This window comes from Cyanistes caeruleus, chromosome 3 (assembly GCF_971803275.1).
Source record: "Cyanistes caeruleus chromosome 3, bCyaCae1.hap1.1, whole genome shotgun sequence".
Lineage (NCBI taxonomy): Eukaryota > Metazoa > Chordata > Aves > Passeriformes > Paridae > Cyanistes > Cyanistes caeruleus.
In genome coordinates this window covers 75588693-75607441 of record NC_141703.1, presented here as the reverse complement: position 1 = coordinate 75607441, position 18749 = coordinate 75588693, and the positions used below count along the sequence as shown (strand labels likewise).

Here is an 18749-nt window from a genome sequence, read left to right as displayed (position 1 = left end):
TTTATTGGAAAGGTCTTCCATACTACATATCTACCAAACCTGATGTACTGGTAGCATCCAATCTCAGAAAGTGCATTGCAAGTGAATGCAGGGCAGGCTGTGTAACTGCCTTGAAGGCCTCTTGGAATGTGATGAATGGTAGCATTGTCTTGACTGTTATCTATTTATTTTAAATCATGAAAAAGAAAATTGCCTTTGAGGTGACTGGAATCAACCCACAGCTTAGATCAGTTTAGACCTGAATCAGTGATGGGTACCCTCTGCATCTGCCTGCTAAGGTAGGAATTAAGTGAAAAACTGCTTGACTCATTGTTTATAAAGCAGGATTTCCTCAAGGCAACACTTGGTCAAACACTGTAACTTAGTTTACTTCATACGGCAATCGACACAACACATTTACCTGTCTTAATTACAATTGTCCGAATGTGCAACCTTGCAGCATTCTACTCTAACTTGCCTTTAAAACAACATGTTTCTGAAGAATTACTTGAGTGTGGCTTTGTCATAAAGGAATTTACGTGCAGGGGGGTTATTAGGAGGCTGTGACAAGGTTTCCCAGGCTGACCTTGCTGCAAGGAGCAATCCAATAGGCCATGGAGAGGAAGGGCAGTCCGACTGCAACCGCGAGGACAACCAGAAACTTCACTGCCATCGTCTGCTGCCGCAAACCTGACAAATTCTCGTACCAAATCGAGAGGAGCTGCTGCTGGCAGTTTGGGTGTGCTACAAACTAATTAAAAGAAAAACAAAGGGCACAAAACTAATACTGTTATCAGAATAAGTTCTGTTAAAATACAGCTATAGGAAGTGCATTAAGAATGCTGGAATATTGAAAAGGCAGCTTATATTCAAAGGAGCATTATAGGGGCATAAAAAAAAACTTTTAATAAGCCAAATCTCCCAGCAAACAGGCATGTTATCATCAGCAATTAATATTTTAACTTAAAAAACTTATTTATTAACACTATGTTGCATCACGAACTACGAATTTCATCTAAGGCTAATTTATCTGGGCAAACTCTATATGCTTCTGACATTTATAATTTTAATTTTACTGCTTCAGAAATTCCAATGTTTTGAGTCTTTTTTTCTGCAAAAAACACTGCATAATCTTCACTTAGGAAAGAAAGAATATGTCCTATTTTCACACGTTAACACAGAAAATACAATTTTTCTCAGCTGGCATGAAAAAACAGCTGTCACATTTGCAGAAAATCAGATGAGGATTATTTATAACTCGGTTCTGGAACCATTTGGACAAACTGCAAAACTGAGAATCCTGTCCCATAAGGCTCTCTGTGTCCTCTAGACAGTATAAGAAGCATCTTACAAAGGTAGATGTTAAAAAATAGTAGATTCCTGTGCACTGTACATTTTAAATCCAAATCAATAAATAAAAAATTAACTGAATGTAGCATTTTTTTTCTAGATCCTTTTTCTATACTTAAAAGATGACTGGCTGAAGGTACAGGAAATGTCTTTAATGAGGTAAGAGGAAGTGTTGCAAGAAAGTTCACATTTGCAGAAGTGCTAAGACCCAAGCAGTATGAAGGAGCCAAGCTGTAATCTGTTCTCTTCAACAGCTGTTTCAGCTCTCTTTAGTGACTGCAGTTTGGCAAGAGTTTTGCAGGTTTTTTTTCATATACTGGTTTAGCCAAAATAGTTTTTTTTTCTTTTCTTCCATTCATGAACACATAAATACACCTCACATATAAATTTTTTGTGTGTCCCCTAGGGATGTGAACTCAAGTTTTGTAAAAAATTATGGCAACATGCTTTTGAAGTATACTTTTTATCTGTGTCTTCTTGATCTTTGATCGTGCAAACTTCAGCACACAAATTGTTTCTCCCCAGTTGACACAAGTCACCTACAATTTTACAACTTATATTATCCAAGACAAATTTCCTGGGAAATTCCAATGTTTATGCAGCTACAAACTCAGCTGGTTTTACTGAGCGCTATTTAGATGGAGAGCAGAGTATTAAACTGACAGTAGAAATGAAAGCAAACCATAATTCTTGGCACTGCTTAAAACCTGATTTCTAACTAAGAACTAAGTACTGGTATTCCTAGGCTGTGTCTCTGATCCCTCTGTACAGACACAAACACAGTTTCTGTGAGACATGAAATTTCTCCAGGTTTTCTCAAATTTCTGAGCAAGACACAACAAGCTTGACAAAAACTCGTATCAACATTTATTATGTAGAGAACTACGACTGATGTGCTATTCTCTAGCTTTTATTAAATCTTACGTTTTTCCAGGCTTCAGAAGTAGTGCAAAATTTTTCCATCTTTTTTCTTTAAAAAACAGATTTTAAATAAAAATATATATATATAAAAAATTTTGCATATTGTCTTAGAGTCATTTGCTCTCATGCTCATTGTAACCAGTATTCATCTTAAATATCTACTTCTTATTTATATTGCAAATGAGGATTCTTTTGATTGTAAAACCACTGTGCCCAAAGGGCCCAAATATTAATTTCAGTGTTGCAGGCTACCAAAACATAAAATTTAACAATAGCACAATTTTATACCACCATCATGACATGCCTGTTTGATCAACATAACTGCTTACTTTTTTAACTTCATACTTGATGGCGAGTTTTAAGCGGCTGAGGCTGGGACGACCATGCTCTCCATTATTATGGCTCATCTCTACATCACCATTCAAAATTGCTTCCACTTCTTCTGTATTTCTGCACAAATCAAGCAGCCCAACTACAAAATCTTTGCACTGCATAGACAATTTCTTGTAATCATTCTAGAAAACAGAAGCAGAAAGAAAAAATCTTGGCGTTTAGATCCAACGTGAGAGAAGCAATTCTACATTTCACCTACACATCAGTGAACATGAATAGCTTCTTTGCTACTGTTATGCTTTATTTTATCTTGTTATGCTTTTTTTTTCCTCAAATGTTCAAGGGATGGGATCCATATCACCTTGGGTGTCTTGCACATCAACATTATCAATTTTCACACCTGAGTCACTCCTCTAGACACGCTTTAGAGGAAATTAAAGTAGGAAAAAAAAAACAAAAAAACTTTCAGAAATGTAGTATGACACATTTTAATGACCAGTTCAAGTTGAGATGTATAGCACAGGGGAAATTCTTCTATTCACTGTCACAGAAGTCTAGAAAAGATGTAGAAAATTGCATTGTAGAGATTTCAGTTGAACAAGATGAGCATCCTTCTCAGAGTACATCTAAAGAAATTCCCAGCCTTCTTCAGAATTGCATGAATATACTGAGTTTCCTAAGGCCTAGAATTACTCTTGAAAACTTTGGACAGGACTGCTCATGTAGTCTCTGTGGCATGTTCAAAGCAGTTTTCTACAAATGCTTTTATTACAGTGACACATTTCCCCCTTTTCCAAACTGTTTTTCAGGGTACTCCCCCTTCTTCCACTCTTAGTCTCTAGTTAGCCCCTTCTCTTTAAATACTTCCATCATACTAACCACCATCTAATTCATCCAATATCTCATCCTGGAAGGGAATAGGCATACAGGATACCCTAATTTATTTGCTGAGGGTGTACTTAATGCATCTTTGTGTTTTATTACCCACAACACTACAGTAATAGTTATTACTTGGATATATTAAAGGATTGCATCCAAGTTTTACACTTCACTTTGCTTAGATGGATGCAAACATTCAGAGACAAATATTTACAGACACTATTTTACATCTATATAAAACTGCCAGTGATTTATTTTTTTAATAATATAAAATAAACAAGGTAACTCAGATCTGTCATAAAAGCAAAAGGCTTTTGCTTCAATGTTGTTTATCTACAAAGACAACAGAAGCTAAATACTAAAACTAATAATTTCCTGACATTCTGAATAATATATTATTCATTAATATATTATTGCATTATTTGTTTTCCTTTCATTCAGATGAGCAACAGGAGAGGTTAACCAAAATTCTGACTTCTGGCACTTCATAAAGACATTTTTTGAGAGTAATATTTCACCTTCTGAAAGTTTGGCTTTCATTTTTCGTCAGAAGCTAAGATTCAGTATTCAGTATTTTTAACACATGAATTTTCTCTTGCAAATGAAAGGAAAATTAGCCATTTTCAATTCACAGAGCAGAAACATAGAGGCAAATACTGACCCTTGTATGATTAGGTACCAACTCTTCCAAACTGATATTTGACCCTTGAATACCAATATAAAGAAAAGTAACTTTCTATAAACATAAGAACAATATCATTTGGCCTTCACAAGAACTTATGAAGCATTGTAATACATTAGTATGTGTACTTTTTCTGGTAGAAGATAGGTACATACATCCACACCCACATACTTCATCAGTATTTTCCAGCTCAAGAGACTGACACCTGACATGGAGTTTCAAAACAGTAACTGAGGACATGACTCTACAGGGGAATTATTCCTTCTGAATTTATGCTTGTACACAGTACCACAGCATATATCAGCATCCCATAAATGCATCCATAAAATCCATCAGTTTATCTTCTCATTTGCAAATGCAATAAAACAGTTCCCCCTCCTGTGAAATACTGCCACAGCTGTGACCAGTGGTGGTAGCAGAGATGAAAAGTTCTCGCAGTCAGGTTATGTCAAGCGAGCTTTGGGAAACTGAGCATTGCCTGCCCATCACTGCCCCCACCTCAGCTGTTGCAAAGGCAAAGTCAGCTGAAGGCAGAACAACAATTAAATGACAGCAGAAATAATCAATACACTCTTCAGTGTCTCTGTCACATAAATAAAGATTCCCTCCCTGGGTCTCACATCTCCTACAATTTATGTGAGCCAAAGGAATGGAGCAATTTGTTTGGCTTATTTTCAAAAAATGGACAAAGGCATGGATAATGAGTTCTCCTTTACTGCATGTTGTAAACTTAGTGATTTAAAAAAAAAGCCAACCCATTCCTAAGAAACTTAAAAAAAATTAAATTACAGTTGGAGGCTCTAAAAAGAATCAGCACTGAATTCTACAGTAAAGTGTGTGTGCTAATGTGACAACATTGGTTCAGGGCTCCTCAGCAGTTTAGGAAAAAACAAATTGTCCCAAATTTCACAACACCAAGGATAAGGGAGCAGTTCTAGCTGCTCCCACCCTGCAGAAGGAAGGTGATGATTTGGGGTGAGCACTGTGGGCGATGAGGAACCACGGGAACAATGCTGGTGGCAGAGGGGTGAGAGTGAGAGCTGCACTGCTGAGAGGAGTCACCCACCCTTGGTGTCCGTGGCAGCTGCAGACTGTCTTGGGATGCCAAGTAAGGGAGCAAGCAGGCTCTTGTCACTCTGAAAACCTCAGCTGACCCTGCTTTACCTCTGACCATGCAGCAGGAGACCACAGCCAGGAGAGCAGGAGAGCATCACTACAGCTGTATCTCCCAGAAGAAAGGGTCTTTTTTCACACAGTCCCCTGTGACCAGTCACAGGCTCCTGCTGTCCCCAGACTGTGCCTGGGATGAGAATGCTCTCAGGATGCAGACTGACACTGAACTCCATGGATGAGATGGAGACTGCTTCACATCACACCCTGGCTCTGCTTGGTGAACTGCAGAGGCCAAGATATGAAATATGGATAGTGCTATACTAGAACTTAGGGTTTCAAAGTGGGATGCAATGTTGGGTTTAGGTGTCATGGTAGGTAGCTAAATACACTATTTCCCTTTTAAAGGTGGCCCTTATGCCTTCAGTGCTTCACTCCTTCTCTAACAGGTGATGTTACTTTTTCTCCAGGAAAGCTGACAATAGCTGTAGTGAAGACTGGGGTGTCATTTCTGTCATGGGGGATATATAAATGAAAAAAAAAACAAACCAAACAAACAGAAAATTAGACTTTGAGATGATAAATTGAATTTTGCTTCTCATCAGAAAAGCAAATAAGGACAATGTTATTAGGGGATTGCTTTACAGCAAACAGTAATATATCCATGTTTAACTTAAAAACACATTTTCTATTTCATCCCTTTAAACAATGAACCAGTCAGTTGCCATTATAGTTGCAGTGGACTTTATAATAAATGCTAATCTTATCCATTTTGAATAGTACTGGGCCACAGCTGTCCCTCTCAAAACTTCAGGCCTTATCTCTGCAGGACAACATTTGTCATATATAATCTACATCTTTATGTACACAGTAAAGATATTAGCTCTTAGGTGGGCAAATCATTGAGATGACAGAAAACATGAACACCATCTCAAAAAAAAAAAAAAAAAAAAAGCTGGTGAGCTTTTGTGTAACTTGTTGATCAGCTAAAGAGTTTATAAAAGACATTGTAACTAGAGTTTAGAGGGCTTCTGAGGTGATGGCATTAAATGTAACATCTAAAGTGTCTCATCCTTCCATGAGACTGATGTACAATGTAATAAAATACCTGTTCTAACATCACTCAGTTGGCTCTGTCTGCTCTGATCTCAATAATTAGGGAAAAATTCTTTTCTGTAAGAGTAGTAAGGCACTGGAATAGGTTGTCCTTAGAGGACTTTTCATCCCTGGAGATGTTCAAGGCCAGGTTAGATGGAGCTCTGAGTAACCTGGTCTAATGGAAGGTACCCTGCCCTGGCAGTGGGGCTGGAACTAGATGATTTTTGAAGTCACTTGCAACCTAAACCATTCTATGTTCCTATGACATAAAAACTAAATTAAATGGTCTTCAGAAAATCCTGAGAATCTCAGAATTACTCAGGAAGCCTGAATTAGTTATTTGTTTGGTACAAAGATATTTTTATGCTTTACATGTCTGTCCTATTATTCTTTCTTCAGAAGTAATCTACTTATTTTGTGATTTTACTACTAATAAAGTATGTTTATCCAAAGTACTTTTAAATACTGCAACACTTTTAATACTTTCAACAAAATGCAAAAGACATGTAGTGTTAGATGACACTACTGCATAGGTTTGTAGAAAAAAAGGGGTTTATTCCAGAGAATAATGGTTTCCCCTGACTGTGGCATTTCCTATTTTGAATGAATCACAGTTTCATAGCCAGTGTGCTCTCTAATATTAGGAGAGAGAAGCAATTTATAGAATAGTCATAAAACAACCAGCATCACAGTTTAGCACTGATCCTTCCTATTTCCTCAGAGGACAACCTTGAAATTATCTGTGTCACTGGCTGCTGTAGGCAACCACCTGAAAGTTCCTCTGCTACAATACCCTATCAGCACTATAAAATAGATTACCTAAAAATAGATCATCTGATAATATCAGAATATTATGATAATATCAAAAAGCTCAGTTTTAATTTAGGTAAGGTTTGAAATGCTTTAAATGGATTAGGCTAACCCTAGGTGGAGCTAAAGATTTGCCATGTCCAGCTAACCTGTGCACTAAAAATATACTTGTTTTAATTACACTAACACAGGTAAAGCATTTTTAACAAACCCATGCTTTTATGCAGTGACTAGACTCTCCAAATAATTGTAGCAAACTCCTGAAATAAAGCAAGGGCAACAATTTTTTAGATTAATTGCTGCAAGCAGGTGTATGAAATTGCAAGGACACAAACAAGCCCTGACTCAGTAAAGCTGACAGCCTCCATTTCTCGTAACTTTTACACACTTGTACTGCCTCCACTGAATTTAAGGCAGGTATTTTGCAGTCAAGTCCCTGGCCTATCTAGATATTGTAAATGTCACTGCTTATCAATAGTGTAAATGTCAAATCTCATCAATTCTGTTATAAATGTACTCCACAGTCTTTAATATTTATCCAGAACCACCTCATGGTTTTAGTATCTATAAAAACATTCCCAAAAGACCTTATAGTGTCAGCTGCCTGCTCCTGCTGGTGAAACCTTAAATTATTGAAGAGTCAAATTTCTGTGTTGCCTTGTGCTTGTGCTCCTCACTGTTCCTATTCCACTCCATTCTATCCAAAGAGTATGTATATTCCCATCCGAGCCTGGATGATTAATGCCCAGCAGTATGGAGCTCCTTTGTCTCTCATCTAACCTCTTTTAATCTCCTGATTCTGCTGAGAAATCCAAAATCTGTTAAAATTCTTTGTGCAACACTACACTAGAAGCGAAGCTCTCATTTTAGAGGAAGCAACTGAGACAAAAGAGGAACTGGAAAAACAGAAGTCACCAAAGAAGGACCTCCTCATGACTCTACAGAGCTGGCTGCAGAAGCTTGTTCTGTGACCCAGCCTACCTGGGCTCTCACCTGTGTGCTCCATTCCCTGCCTGGTGGTGCCACAGACAGGTACTGTGCTCCCACTCATCCCACTGATTGTGTACTGTAGCACACATTTGAAGGGCACCTCTTGCTGGCTGTTCCAGATGATGAGCTTATTTATCTTTATAAATAATCTTAGCTTGTGTCACTCCAACTGTGGTAAAGGGATCTGTACAGTCCCTACAAATCAGACATGCTATTTATCTCAGCATAGATGTGAACTTAACAGGCTGCACTTACAGCTTATGAAAAATGGTTTTCAGCTCTGTTCTAAATTTACTCTGCTTTAAGTTAATCAAGTCCTTTTGTTCCCATCAGCAGCTGCTAAAGAGAAAGAAGTATGTGGTTTCAATACTCTTCTTTGAACAGCACACGGAATCAGTGGATGAAATCTGTCCACTGAGGTCCTAAAATTTTCTGCCAGGGACCTCATGGGGCACATATTCATCCTCTGCAATAATCTGAAATGGTCCTCCCAGCATTTTTTCTTTTCCTCCTTCTCTCCAATTTCAGCACTTCAGCTGCTGTTTTTAAGATCACCTTGTACATTCCTCCTCCTTATTTCCCCTCTCCAAGAAATATCCCAGCTTCTTATGATAGACTGGTGCCACAAAGATGCACAAGTCCAGGGAAATTCATTCAGAACTGCAGCACCTCAGCTCAGGTTGGCTAAGTAGAGACAGATTCACAGTCTTGTGAACTGAACCACTAAGATTGTTGTTAAATACTGATCATATCTTCAAAGAGTTGCTAACACAATGTTGGAAATTATTCTGTTACAGCTTTGGAAGGATGTTGATCTCCTACTAGTGAAGTCTATATATATTGCTCTGTCACAGGAGCATCTGTTTTTGACAGGGTCCCATGAGGCAAACCCAGGCTAAGTGATTTTAGCTAATACAGGTCATAAATAACATTAGCAATGTTTGCACAAGGCCTGACTTTGCATGTACTGACAGATAAGACCTTACATTCTTACTGCCTTAACTAATGCTTCAAGAATCTATGGAGCCTGGGTCTCAGCTATTAATTTATTTTTTTCAATAGCATGCATTTACAAAATACTAAAATCTCTGTGTAACACCAAAAAAAGCCTTTTAACTCTAGAGAGTTCACATATAAGTACAAATAAGCAAGAAAGAGGAAGAAGTGAACAGAAATACCAGAATAGCACATTGAACAAGGAGGACATTTATTTAGAATCCTCCTTGTAAATGAATGCAAAACACTGTAAGAAGTATGAAAACTTCAGGTCCACATACAAGAAACTAAAGAGAATGCAAGAGAGTTTAATAGAATCATGCAACTTGTCTGTCATAAGTGACTGAAATGTACCACTTCAGTCTCCTCTTTACCCTGCTCTAAACCAGCTTCAGCCATGGGTTTGAAGGGCCTCCTTCACTCTCCTGCCTGACAGGAAGTAGAAAATTAGTTCACTGGCACATTCTACACAAGCAGCATGAATTACAATCAGCACACAGCAACCAGCCTTTCACAAAGATTTAAATCTTCCATTCAGTAAAAAACTGCATTTTTCCCACATTATCTTGCTGATTTATGAAGGATAAAGTTTGCCATTCCGTGTCTGCCAGAATCAGTGTCCCTCTACTCACCTTGAACTCCTTCTCAATGTTGGCGAGCACGGCCAGCTCATTGCTGAGCTCTAAGGCAGTCATGACAGGGTCTTCACTGGACAAAGACAGATAAGCAGGGCTGGCCAGACCTTTGTAGGCATTGATCCTGGATCTAGAATGGCTGAAAGAGTCATGCTTTTGTTTCTGGTTGCACTCACTGCACTTGCAGAAATAGTCATGCGGCCTATCGATCCGAGCTCCTTTCCTCAGCAGGGTGTGCACGATCTCGTACTCGTGGCAGTGAGCAGCCAGAATGATGGGCGTGACGTCGTGGGAGAACCGCGTGCCGTCCTCATCGTACGCGTAGAAGTCATCGTGCTGGAGCTCCGACTGGCTGGGACTCAGAGCCAGCCTCTTGCCCTCGGCAAAGGCGGGGTGGCTCAGGATGGCTTCCACTATCCGAACGTAGCCTTTGCTAATGGCCAAGAGCAAGGCGTCCCCCACCCGGGCCAGGTTCTCCTTCTTCAGCAGCAGCTCGGTGATCTCCAGGTGCTCATTGGCCACTGCCAGCTGCAAGGCGTTCTGCCCCATGTAGTCCACGCAGTTCACGTTGAGGGAGGGACATTCCTCCAGCATTTTGCGAACCACCGGAATATTTCCATACTCAGCGGCATCCAGGAAGCGCTCCTCCTCCAGAGAGAGGCTGGTGGAGTGGTCATTGAACATGTAGGCCGGCCCTCGGCTGGCCTGCCTCCTGCCCTTCTCCCGGAGAATGGTCTGCCGCCGCAGGGCCAGTCTGTTCTCGTTGCCCCGGCTGTGTGCACACAGAGAAATTATTAGTTCTTCTTTATGCAAGGGCATATCCATGTTGAACAATAATTAATAAAAAATATTCTAATCCTTTATCTGCTGTGTATTTTGAATGCAGCAGGGACACCAGGAACCCTCCCTTCGATGCATTTTGTAACCACTACTACTACACAACCTGGGAATAAATAGCCAGGTACATTTTATTTCAACAAGAAGAAAAAACTGTCATCAATCATCATTTAAAACTACACTTTTTTTCCCTTATTTTGTCCTCACAGCTCAGAGTGAGAACAAGCTACAGTGTGAAAGGAGTCAGCAGTCATGGGATGAGAAATGTGGGATTGCTCAGGACAGTAGGGCACACAAAGATGGAAACTCTCTAAAATCCCTTCTGCTTCACAAAAGTCATCAGCTGACTTCACTTGCTCTTATTCTCTCCTTCAGCAACCATCTAACTTACATTTGGCTCTAGTTTCTCCTCTTCACCCAGCTGATGCTTTTCTGACATCTATAATTGAATGCTCAGGCATTAGCTGAATCCGGACAAGATAAAAGCACATCAAATACATTGTATGACATCTCCTACTCCCCATCTCCACCATTCTTTTCATTATTACAGTTCATAATCTTGATACGCTATTTATTCCTTCACTCAGGGCCTTGCCAATAAATCCTGTTAATTCTTGATTAATGATAGCTCTGAAATGTTGTCCAGTTTGCTACTAATGAAATCCTCAGCCATTTCCAACAATAATTATTAAATACCTCATATTAATATTTATACATATCAAACTTAAGTTTTCTGAGAAATGTTACAAAATATGCTACATTCTCTTTAAAAAGAAGAAAATATAATTCACTAATTCAATCTTATTTCAGCCAATTAAGATCCCAATCTTCAATAGAAATTAATTTGCAAATATTTTTCTCTTCTAGAATTACTCTGCAAAACTACTTAATATTCCCCACAACTTCTTGTTTTTTCTTTATTGAATACTAGCTTAATTGTTCTATACATACATATGCTCAAATACACTTCAGTATTTCCCACAAAAAATAACCATGAGCAATATTTTATTCATTAAATACTAATGAATGTGAATTTGAATGTCAGTAAAAAAATTAGTCTTTTGTGACTCAACATTTCTTCACAAAAAGAAACCTTGCAAGGTATTATTTATTCTAGGTTGTTTAGATTTAGCTTTAATATAGATTTCCTTTCTGCTTCTTGCCTTCTCTGTTCTAGAGATACAGTCCTCTGCATCACTAGAAATACTTCAAATTTCCAAACTCTTAAATATAAAAGATCCATTTTTGTGCAAGATAATTACAGGTATGGAATGTGGAATACATCACAACTGACAACAGTAACTATTAAACATAATTATTAGTTTCATTAGTTGATATTTTTAATAAATAATTTTTCAGAATTGTTAGTAGAGAAGCACTTCTTGTTTCACAAAATATTTAAATCAAGCAACGAAATATTTCATATTTAAATTCATTTTAAAAGTAAACTTTTTTACTAAATATGAATCCTATAAACTGTGAAATGTAGCTCTGAAATGTGAGCTTTATGTTATATTTGTCCTAGTCCTCCTTTGTATGTGTTGAATTTTGTAAGTTTGCTGTATTGTCACACTTCAGTGTATGCCTGTGACAGCACATTTGTAGAAAGTCTGAAAAGCAGTGCAAAGTTTTCATATACATTTTTTATTAATTTGTTCTTTTGTATCAGAGAAGGTCCTTAGCAGTGTGAGGTGTTTCCAGCATTTAAGGTAGGCTGACCTGGGCTTCAATTTAACCGACCAGACACAGACTCCTAAGACCTGGCATCCGAGGGTGCAGAGGGAGAAATCACAGCAAGGTTGCTCTCTACCGTCTTTAAAGTGCACCAGATTTTCCAACTTCCTTAGCTCCACATTGGCTTCTCAGCTTTGAGTAAACTGATGATTCAACTGCAGTAGCAAAATAATCTTAAATGCAGAATCCATCCTATTGAGCAGCATGCTGCAAATTTCTGTCTTGAAGTGCTTTCTTCTCTGCAGCAACCAATTACTGCTAAATATAATTTAAATAAAATATACTGAAGTTATTTCACGGAAGGACAGAATCCTTTAGGTTGGAATAGACTTCCTAGATCATCAAGTCCAACCTTTGACTGATCACTACTACTATCACTACCTACTACTGATCAGTAGACCAAAGCACTAAGTACAAAGTGACTGCACCACCTCCCTGGGCAGTCCTTTCCAATGCTTAACAACCTTTTCCATGAAGAAATTCTTCCTGATGTCCAAATTGAACCTCCTCTGAATAGAGTATAAACAGATAATAAATTCAACTCACCAAAAGTTGTAACATATTTTTTAAACTTCTTCCAAATAATAAAGATGTGTTCAGTGTAGATTCAAATATTATTTAGACTGTCAATAATGTCATTGATAATAAATACATATCCTTATGTGCTCTGCAACACTAACCCAGTATAAAATTACTTTGTTTGATCTTTGAACAAGATAAAAAACCCTTCAAAAGAATCTTGGTCATTTTTTTCGTGAGATGCATCAGCTTCAGCAGTCTGGGGTGATTAACCAACCCAATATAATGCTTGTGGGGACAGATCTTACTGTTTAAAACTGAGGCAAAGGGAGTACCTCAGCCTCACCTGGGTCCTTTGTCACTGGGTCCAGCAGCATAATCAGTCTGTGACACAGCCCACAGAAAAAAACTGCTGTTCATTAAACACTTCCTCTTTCATTTTTCAAATAATGCTAAGAGATTATATTTCTATTCTAGAAATACATTCAGCATGGTTTATCAAAGCAAAGGGTAATCATTGCTAGTGAAGAATACTTAAAATTATCATCTTTGTCTAGCACCACTTCCTCTTTCCTTGCCTGAATTGAGAAGAAAATCATTGCTTAAATGGGATATTAAATACATACATTCCTTAAACAGTAGCTCATCATCATGAATTAGAACCTATTATAGAATGAAATAGACTATATTTTTATTGTTTGCTGGCCTGTATCACATGTCTGATGCAGACCTCTAGAATCTCAATATAATCAATTTTTCCTGCATCAACGGATTTTGTATGTACAAAATGAACATCCTGGTTTGTCCATTAGCAACTACAGTTAATTAAATTTAAGGGTCTGTAATTAAAACTGGTTCTTGCAGCACAAGGTTATAAATATGTTTAACTGCAACACAGAAAGCTGAATTTTCTGGTTTATTATTTCTGCTTAATTAGACAGAGAAGCAAACAGTACTTCAGGAGTTTGTTTAGAAAAGTGTAAGACACTTGATTGCCTCCAGTGCAAGGAAAGGAATTTGATGATCCAGAAGAGTATGTTCTATCCTGCTATATTCTGATGTTCTTGCATTTATTTTACATTCACCAAAGTCCTTCCAGTTAATTTTTTCTTAAAGAGATGTCCATGTCACCGGGTAGCCACATAAATCCTAAAGCCACTTGAAACCTCATCCTGCTCAGACTATAACTGTGGTTGCAAGACTCTATCAATGTACTTTGGGCAAATGCAGTCGAAAGTACCGTGAGTACCATACTCATTATTCCTTAGTACTGAAGAGCCAGTATGACCAAGGCTGGAACATTGTCCTCATTTTGGATATCTTATTACAGGAAGGGGTTCTACAAAATTAGTAATTAAATGCAAGAGAGCAACAAAGGTCACACAGTCTCTACCTTATCTTCCACTTGAAGCATAGCAAGATTGATTTTGTGAATTATACAGGATGGTACTCCACTCATCTCACTTCTATCTATGGATCAGTACAATTCTAGGATAAATTAGTAATTTTTATCTTCTCTGTAGATAAAGGAGAGACATTTCTCCTATCTACTTTATAAATGGAGAACCTATATTTTTTCCATTGTTTCAAAGTGAATCCCAGCCCAGAGAGGCTTCCTTTAATTTAACAGGAATATGGACCACAGAAGGATGATGGAGTAAAGTCCCGTAGAAGTACAGATATCACCTCAAACACTATCCATTAAAATATCAGACCCTGTCTTGAAGGAAATTGCTGCCTTTCTGAAATTTTATTGTCTGTCACTCGTCACACTGAAAGACTAACCTTGAATTTGACTGTTCTAGTACTCAGAAACAATAATGTAATTTTCAATCTAAATTTAAAAATCATTAATTTAGATCTATTTTACTCAAACTAAGTAGCACTTTCCCCTGACAGTAGTTACCTGTAAAACACAAACTCATAGCAATCACATCCCCTCTCAGCCTTCATCTTGCTGAGTGAAATTAAGCTCCTCTCATTTCCTGCTACATCCATGCAGTTAAATCTGCCACAGAACAAAACCCCTCCTGAGTACAGCTTCCTAAACTTAAAATAAAATAATCCATGTTCCATAATACTGTTTCAGTGTTTGTATTAAAGTGATTAGACACCTTTTTAGGTGCAGTACATCTTTGGCTATCTCTCAGGTGCATTTACATCCAATAATTACCATTACCATTTAGGCACTATGGATTCTCCTGTGAGGCAGAATTCTGCCTTTGCTGACTTTCCTTAATCAGGTGTCAGACAATGAGTCTCAGATTCACAAACTTTTAGAACCGTGCTGAAAGATCTGATTTTGACCTTCAACTCCCTTTGAGGATGTGAACTGTCATTACGAAGAGTTGTGAAGCTGGGAAAGTTTGGGCATAGGAAACAGCTGGGAGTATCCACAGCATTAGAATCCAAAGTAAAATGTTTTGAGGAGATTCTGCAATATCTGCTAGGAGTTGAACAAGCTTGTATAGTGACAGGGTAGAGTACTCATCTTCCTTTACTCACTTAAAAGAGCTTATAATACTTTAAAATTACCTTATAAGAGTAATCTGTTAATGCATTTAAACTTGAGGTTTGGCTTTCCTTCAGAAGCTTTTTAACCTTTAGAAAAACACTGAGAAACATCTCAAGAAATCAGAACTTATAAACTAAAAAAATCCAACTTTGCTAGTATCTTCAGGACCATGCTTCAGTAAAAGTCTACATTGAAGTCCCTAACTTGGATATACTAATACAAAACCAGACATAAAGCCTGTTGTTCTCATAAAAAGAAAATAAATGTGTACTCATGTACACTGCCAGCAATTCAAATCTACAGGCTGGAAACACGGCAAGTTAAAAAGGAGGCCACACTATTGGCAGCATCATAAAGAAAAAAAGTCAAGACAAATGCTCTCAGAGCAAAAAAGAGAGCACATTGTAGAGAAAGTTGTGTTGACACATTGGTTTAATCACAAACTCCTCAATCCTGTGAAGTTCAAGAATTTTTAATTCTCCAATCACTGTGACAATAGTATCCACTGTTTGCTTGAAGTCAAGTGCACAGCTGAAACAAGGTTGAAGCCATTAGTAAACACTTCTAACCAACTCTGTGGGGAAGCTTCCAGAAAACTTGAAAGGCCATGAGCCTATTTTTACAAACAGAAGAAAAAAGCTAAACTAAATCAATCATTTTTAAATTTAATTCTCTTATGCTATTGGTAAACTGTCAATAATTAGCATTTAGCTAGGAGATCAGATAGGAAGTAATACCAAGATCATCAGCACCAAACACCCAAGAATAAATTAGCTTGAATCTATCTAATTATTTGGATTTGGATGTTCTTCTACTGTCCTTTATCATACTTCAATATATAAAGTATATATTCAATATATAAATAGATATATATTGAATATATAAAGTATATATTCAATGTATAAAGTATAAAAATAGATGTAGCATATAACATAATATCATATATAATCTGCTAAACATGTTTTATAAAATTATATATTGATATATATAAAATAATAGCAGCATATATAAAATTAATATAAACTCCATCTAACTGGAGATAGGATGGGAGCTAAGATAGACACATGGTGTGAACCTCTATATGATACCATGTTAAGGGACATGAAAATGACAGGCTGTAGAAAGTAAGACTAAATTGAAATTCCATACATAAAGATGGTAAACATCTTGAAACAAATATCTGAAAAAACCTGGGGTTTCCATCCTTTGGCGTGAGGATCCAAGGTTCCTCCATAACCCTTAGAAGCTGGTGGTGAATTATAAGTGAGCTGGGGCTGAAAAACACTGCTGTAAATAACAAGCCAAAATCATCTGTGGACATGTAGAATAAAGCTTACAAATAATCAGTGACAGTGACTGTCTTAGAAGTAAGAAAACCCCATAATGAACATCCTATAAGTATTTAATTTTGTAGCAGATGAAAGGTACAAGTAAGAGTATTTTTACTCTTGTGGGGTTTTTATAAGATGTACATCTAGCCCACAGTATGAAACGTATCATCCTTAAGACTTTTATTTGAAATTTTGGTGAAAACTGATTTGCCTTCTGCAACTGTCCTGGAGGTCTTTCTGAGACCTGGACTGTCAAAGCTTTGTTGTTTACAGACTGCTGAGGAGTGTTTTCTCCAAGCTGATTGATTATGTTGTGCAAATGTTTTTGTACAGGAGCAGTTAAAAACAATTATGTTTTAGAGAGTATTTAATCAATCACAGTTTGTGAACCTGGAAGGGTAATAGTGTGACAAACATTTTCTTCAGGAAATAAAAGATTTTTCTCCTGGAAAGTAGTTTAGTGGCTAGCTAATGGATGATGGAGAGAAAGCACCCAACATAAGGCAAACAACCAATTCCCAGGCTTCTTATTTCATTTGTCATTCATTCACCCTAATTTTTACCCTTAGTTGAGTAATAAAACCAGTGGCTTATTATTGATGAAGTAGCTTCCAACCACTGAAATGGGAATGACAAGTAAATAGAAGTATTTAGGGAAATGATTGGAAAAACAGTGTCTGAATAAAAATGGCCTAAGGAGAAAAAGCAGCCTGGAAAACTATAACCTAGTCAGCTTACAGATTTATTAGGAACAATGCATAAAAGGTTATAGCACTCAGATTGCTTGAAGCTTTTAAAGAGGGGTGTGGGATTTAAATTATTTCCTGAGAAAAAAAAAAAAAGAGAGTGCTTTACCAACCCAGAGGCTTTTATACATCACAATTGCAAAGCAAAGCAAACAGAATAGTCCGATTTGGAAGGGACCCATGAGGATTATTAAGTCCAACTCTGATGCAAACTGCCCATATGAGGAACAAACCCACAGCCTCGGTGTTACTAGCATCACACTCTGCCCAACTGAGCTAATCGCAGGGTCAGCACAGGATGGTCCAGCAAGGCAGATGACATGAAGAAATGGGTTGACACTGCTTAGTATGGAGTATCAAAATATACCATCCTTCTTTTTGAGGATTACTATCATTTTAAGCTTTAAAAGGCTTATATGGATCTGGATTTTGTAGGTCTGAAGATTGAGTTGTACCTGAGCACATTCATAATTTCACGCTGGCTGCTGAAAACATTTGCCAATAAACTTAAAATATAATTTTTGAAGCCTAATTTTAGTGTCATTACTGAAATAACTAATTCTTATTTTACAGAAGTTGATCTTGCTCAGAATGGTGTCTAGCTATGTCTGAAAAACTAGTTCCTTTCTATGTAACAGCTGCTCAAATATTTTTCTTCAACTGTAAAAAAAAAATAAATCTTGAATGCATTCACCCTTTCAAACACACTTTAGTTGAAGTGTAATTGCCTATTTTCACAGGTTATTTGATCACTGTGCAACCCCAGCTTTGAGGTTTTTTAAAGATATTAAACATTTATTTTTCTGCACTGTTTTTTGCAGGAGATGGCAAAGAATACTGGTGTGTTCACACCAGACAGAGCACCTTATTAAGCTTGGCACTTGGTAACACCACTGTTCTCCTCTATGTCCAGAATTTAATAAAAAAAAAATTACAGGATTCCACATTCCTTACATGTTTTTCAGGAAGTTTCTCTTGGTGCCTACTGTATAACTTAGATCCTCTGCCCCTCTGGAGATAGACCATGAGAAGTTCACTTGTTTAAGAACAGTAAAACAAAGATCAAATTAAAGCTAGTATTTTTATTTTCTGGACTGGGGATGAGAAGGAAAATTAGAAGACATGGAATATAAAGTATGACTTTAGCATAGTTTTATCAGCTGGCTACTTTGATAATTTGTGGGTTTTATATGAATATCTGAAGTACATCACAGTCATGTGTTTACAGAGGTATTCCACTTGCATATGCCAAGGGATCTGTTAGATTCTGCATCCCTACAGTCT

General features: G+C 37.4%; 1 protein-coding gene across 3 annotated transcripts in view; it reads right to left on the bottom strand.

Annotated features, from left to right (window-relative positions):
• The window catches only part of TRPC6 (transient receptor potential cation channel subfamily C member 6), a 74957-nt gene that overhangs the window by 17604 nt on the left and 38604 nt on the right, over window positions 1–18749 (bottom strand). For all 3 annotated transcript variants that reach the window (XM_086882019.1, XM_023920602.2, XM_086882018.1), the window contains exons 2-4: window positions 9781–10555; window positions 2580–2765; window positions 566–730 (exon numbers count right to left, since the gene is read on the bottom strand). In XM_086882019.1, the coding sequence (XP_086738145.1) occupies window positions 566–730; window positions 2580–2765; window positions 9781–10555 (1126 nt within the window). The remainder of the gene's footprint in view (window positions 1–565; window positions 731–2579; window positions 2766–9780; window positions 10556–18749) is intronic.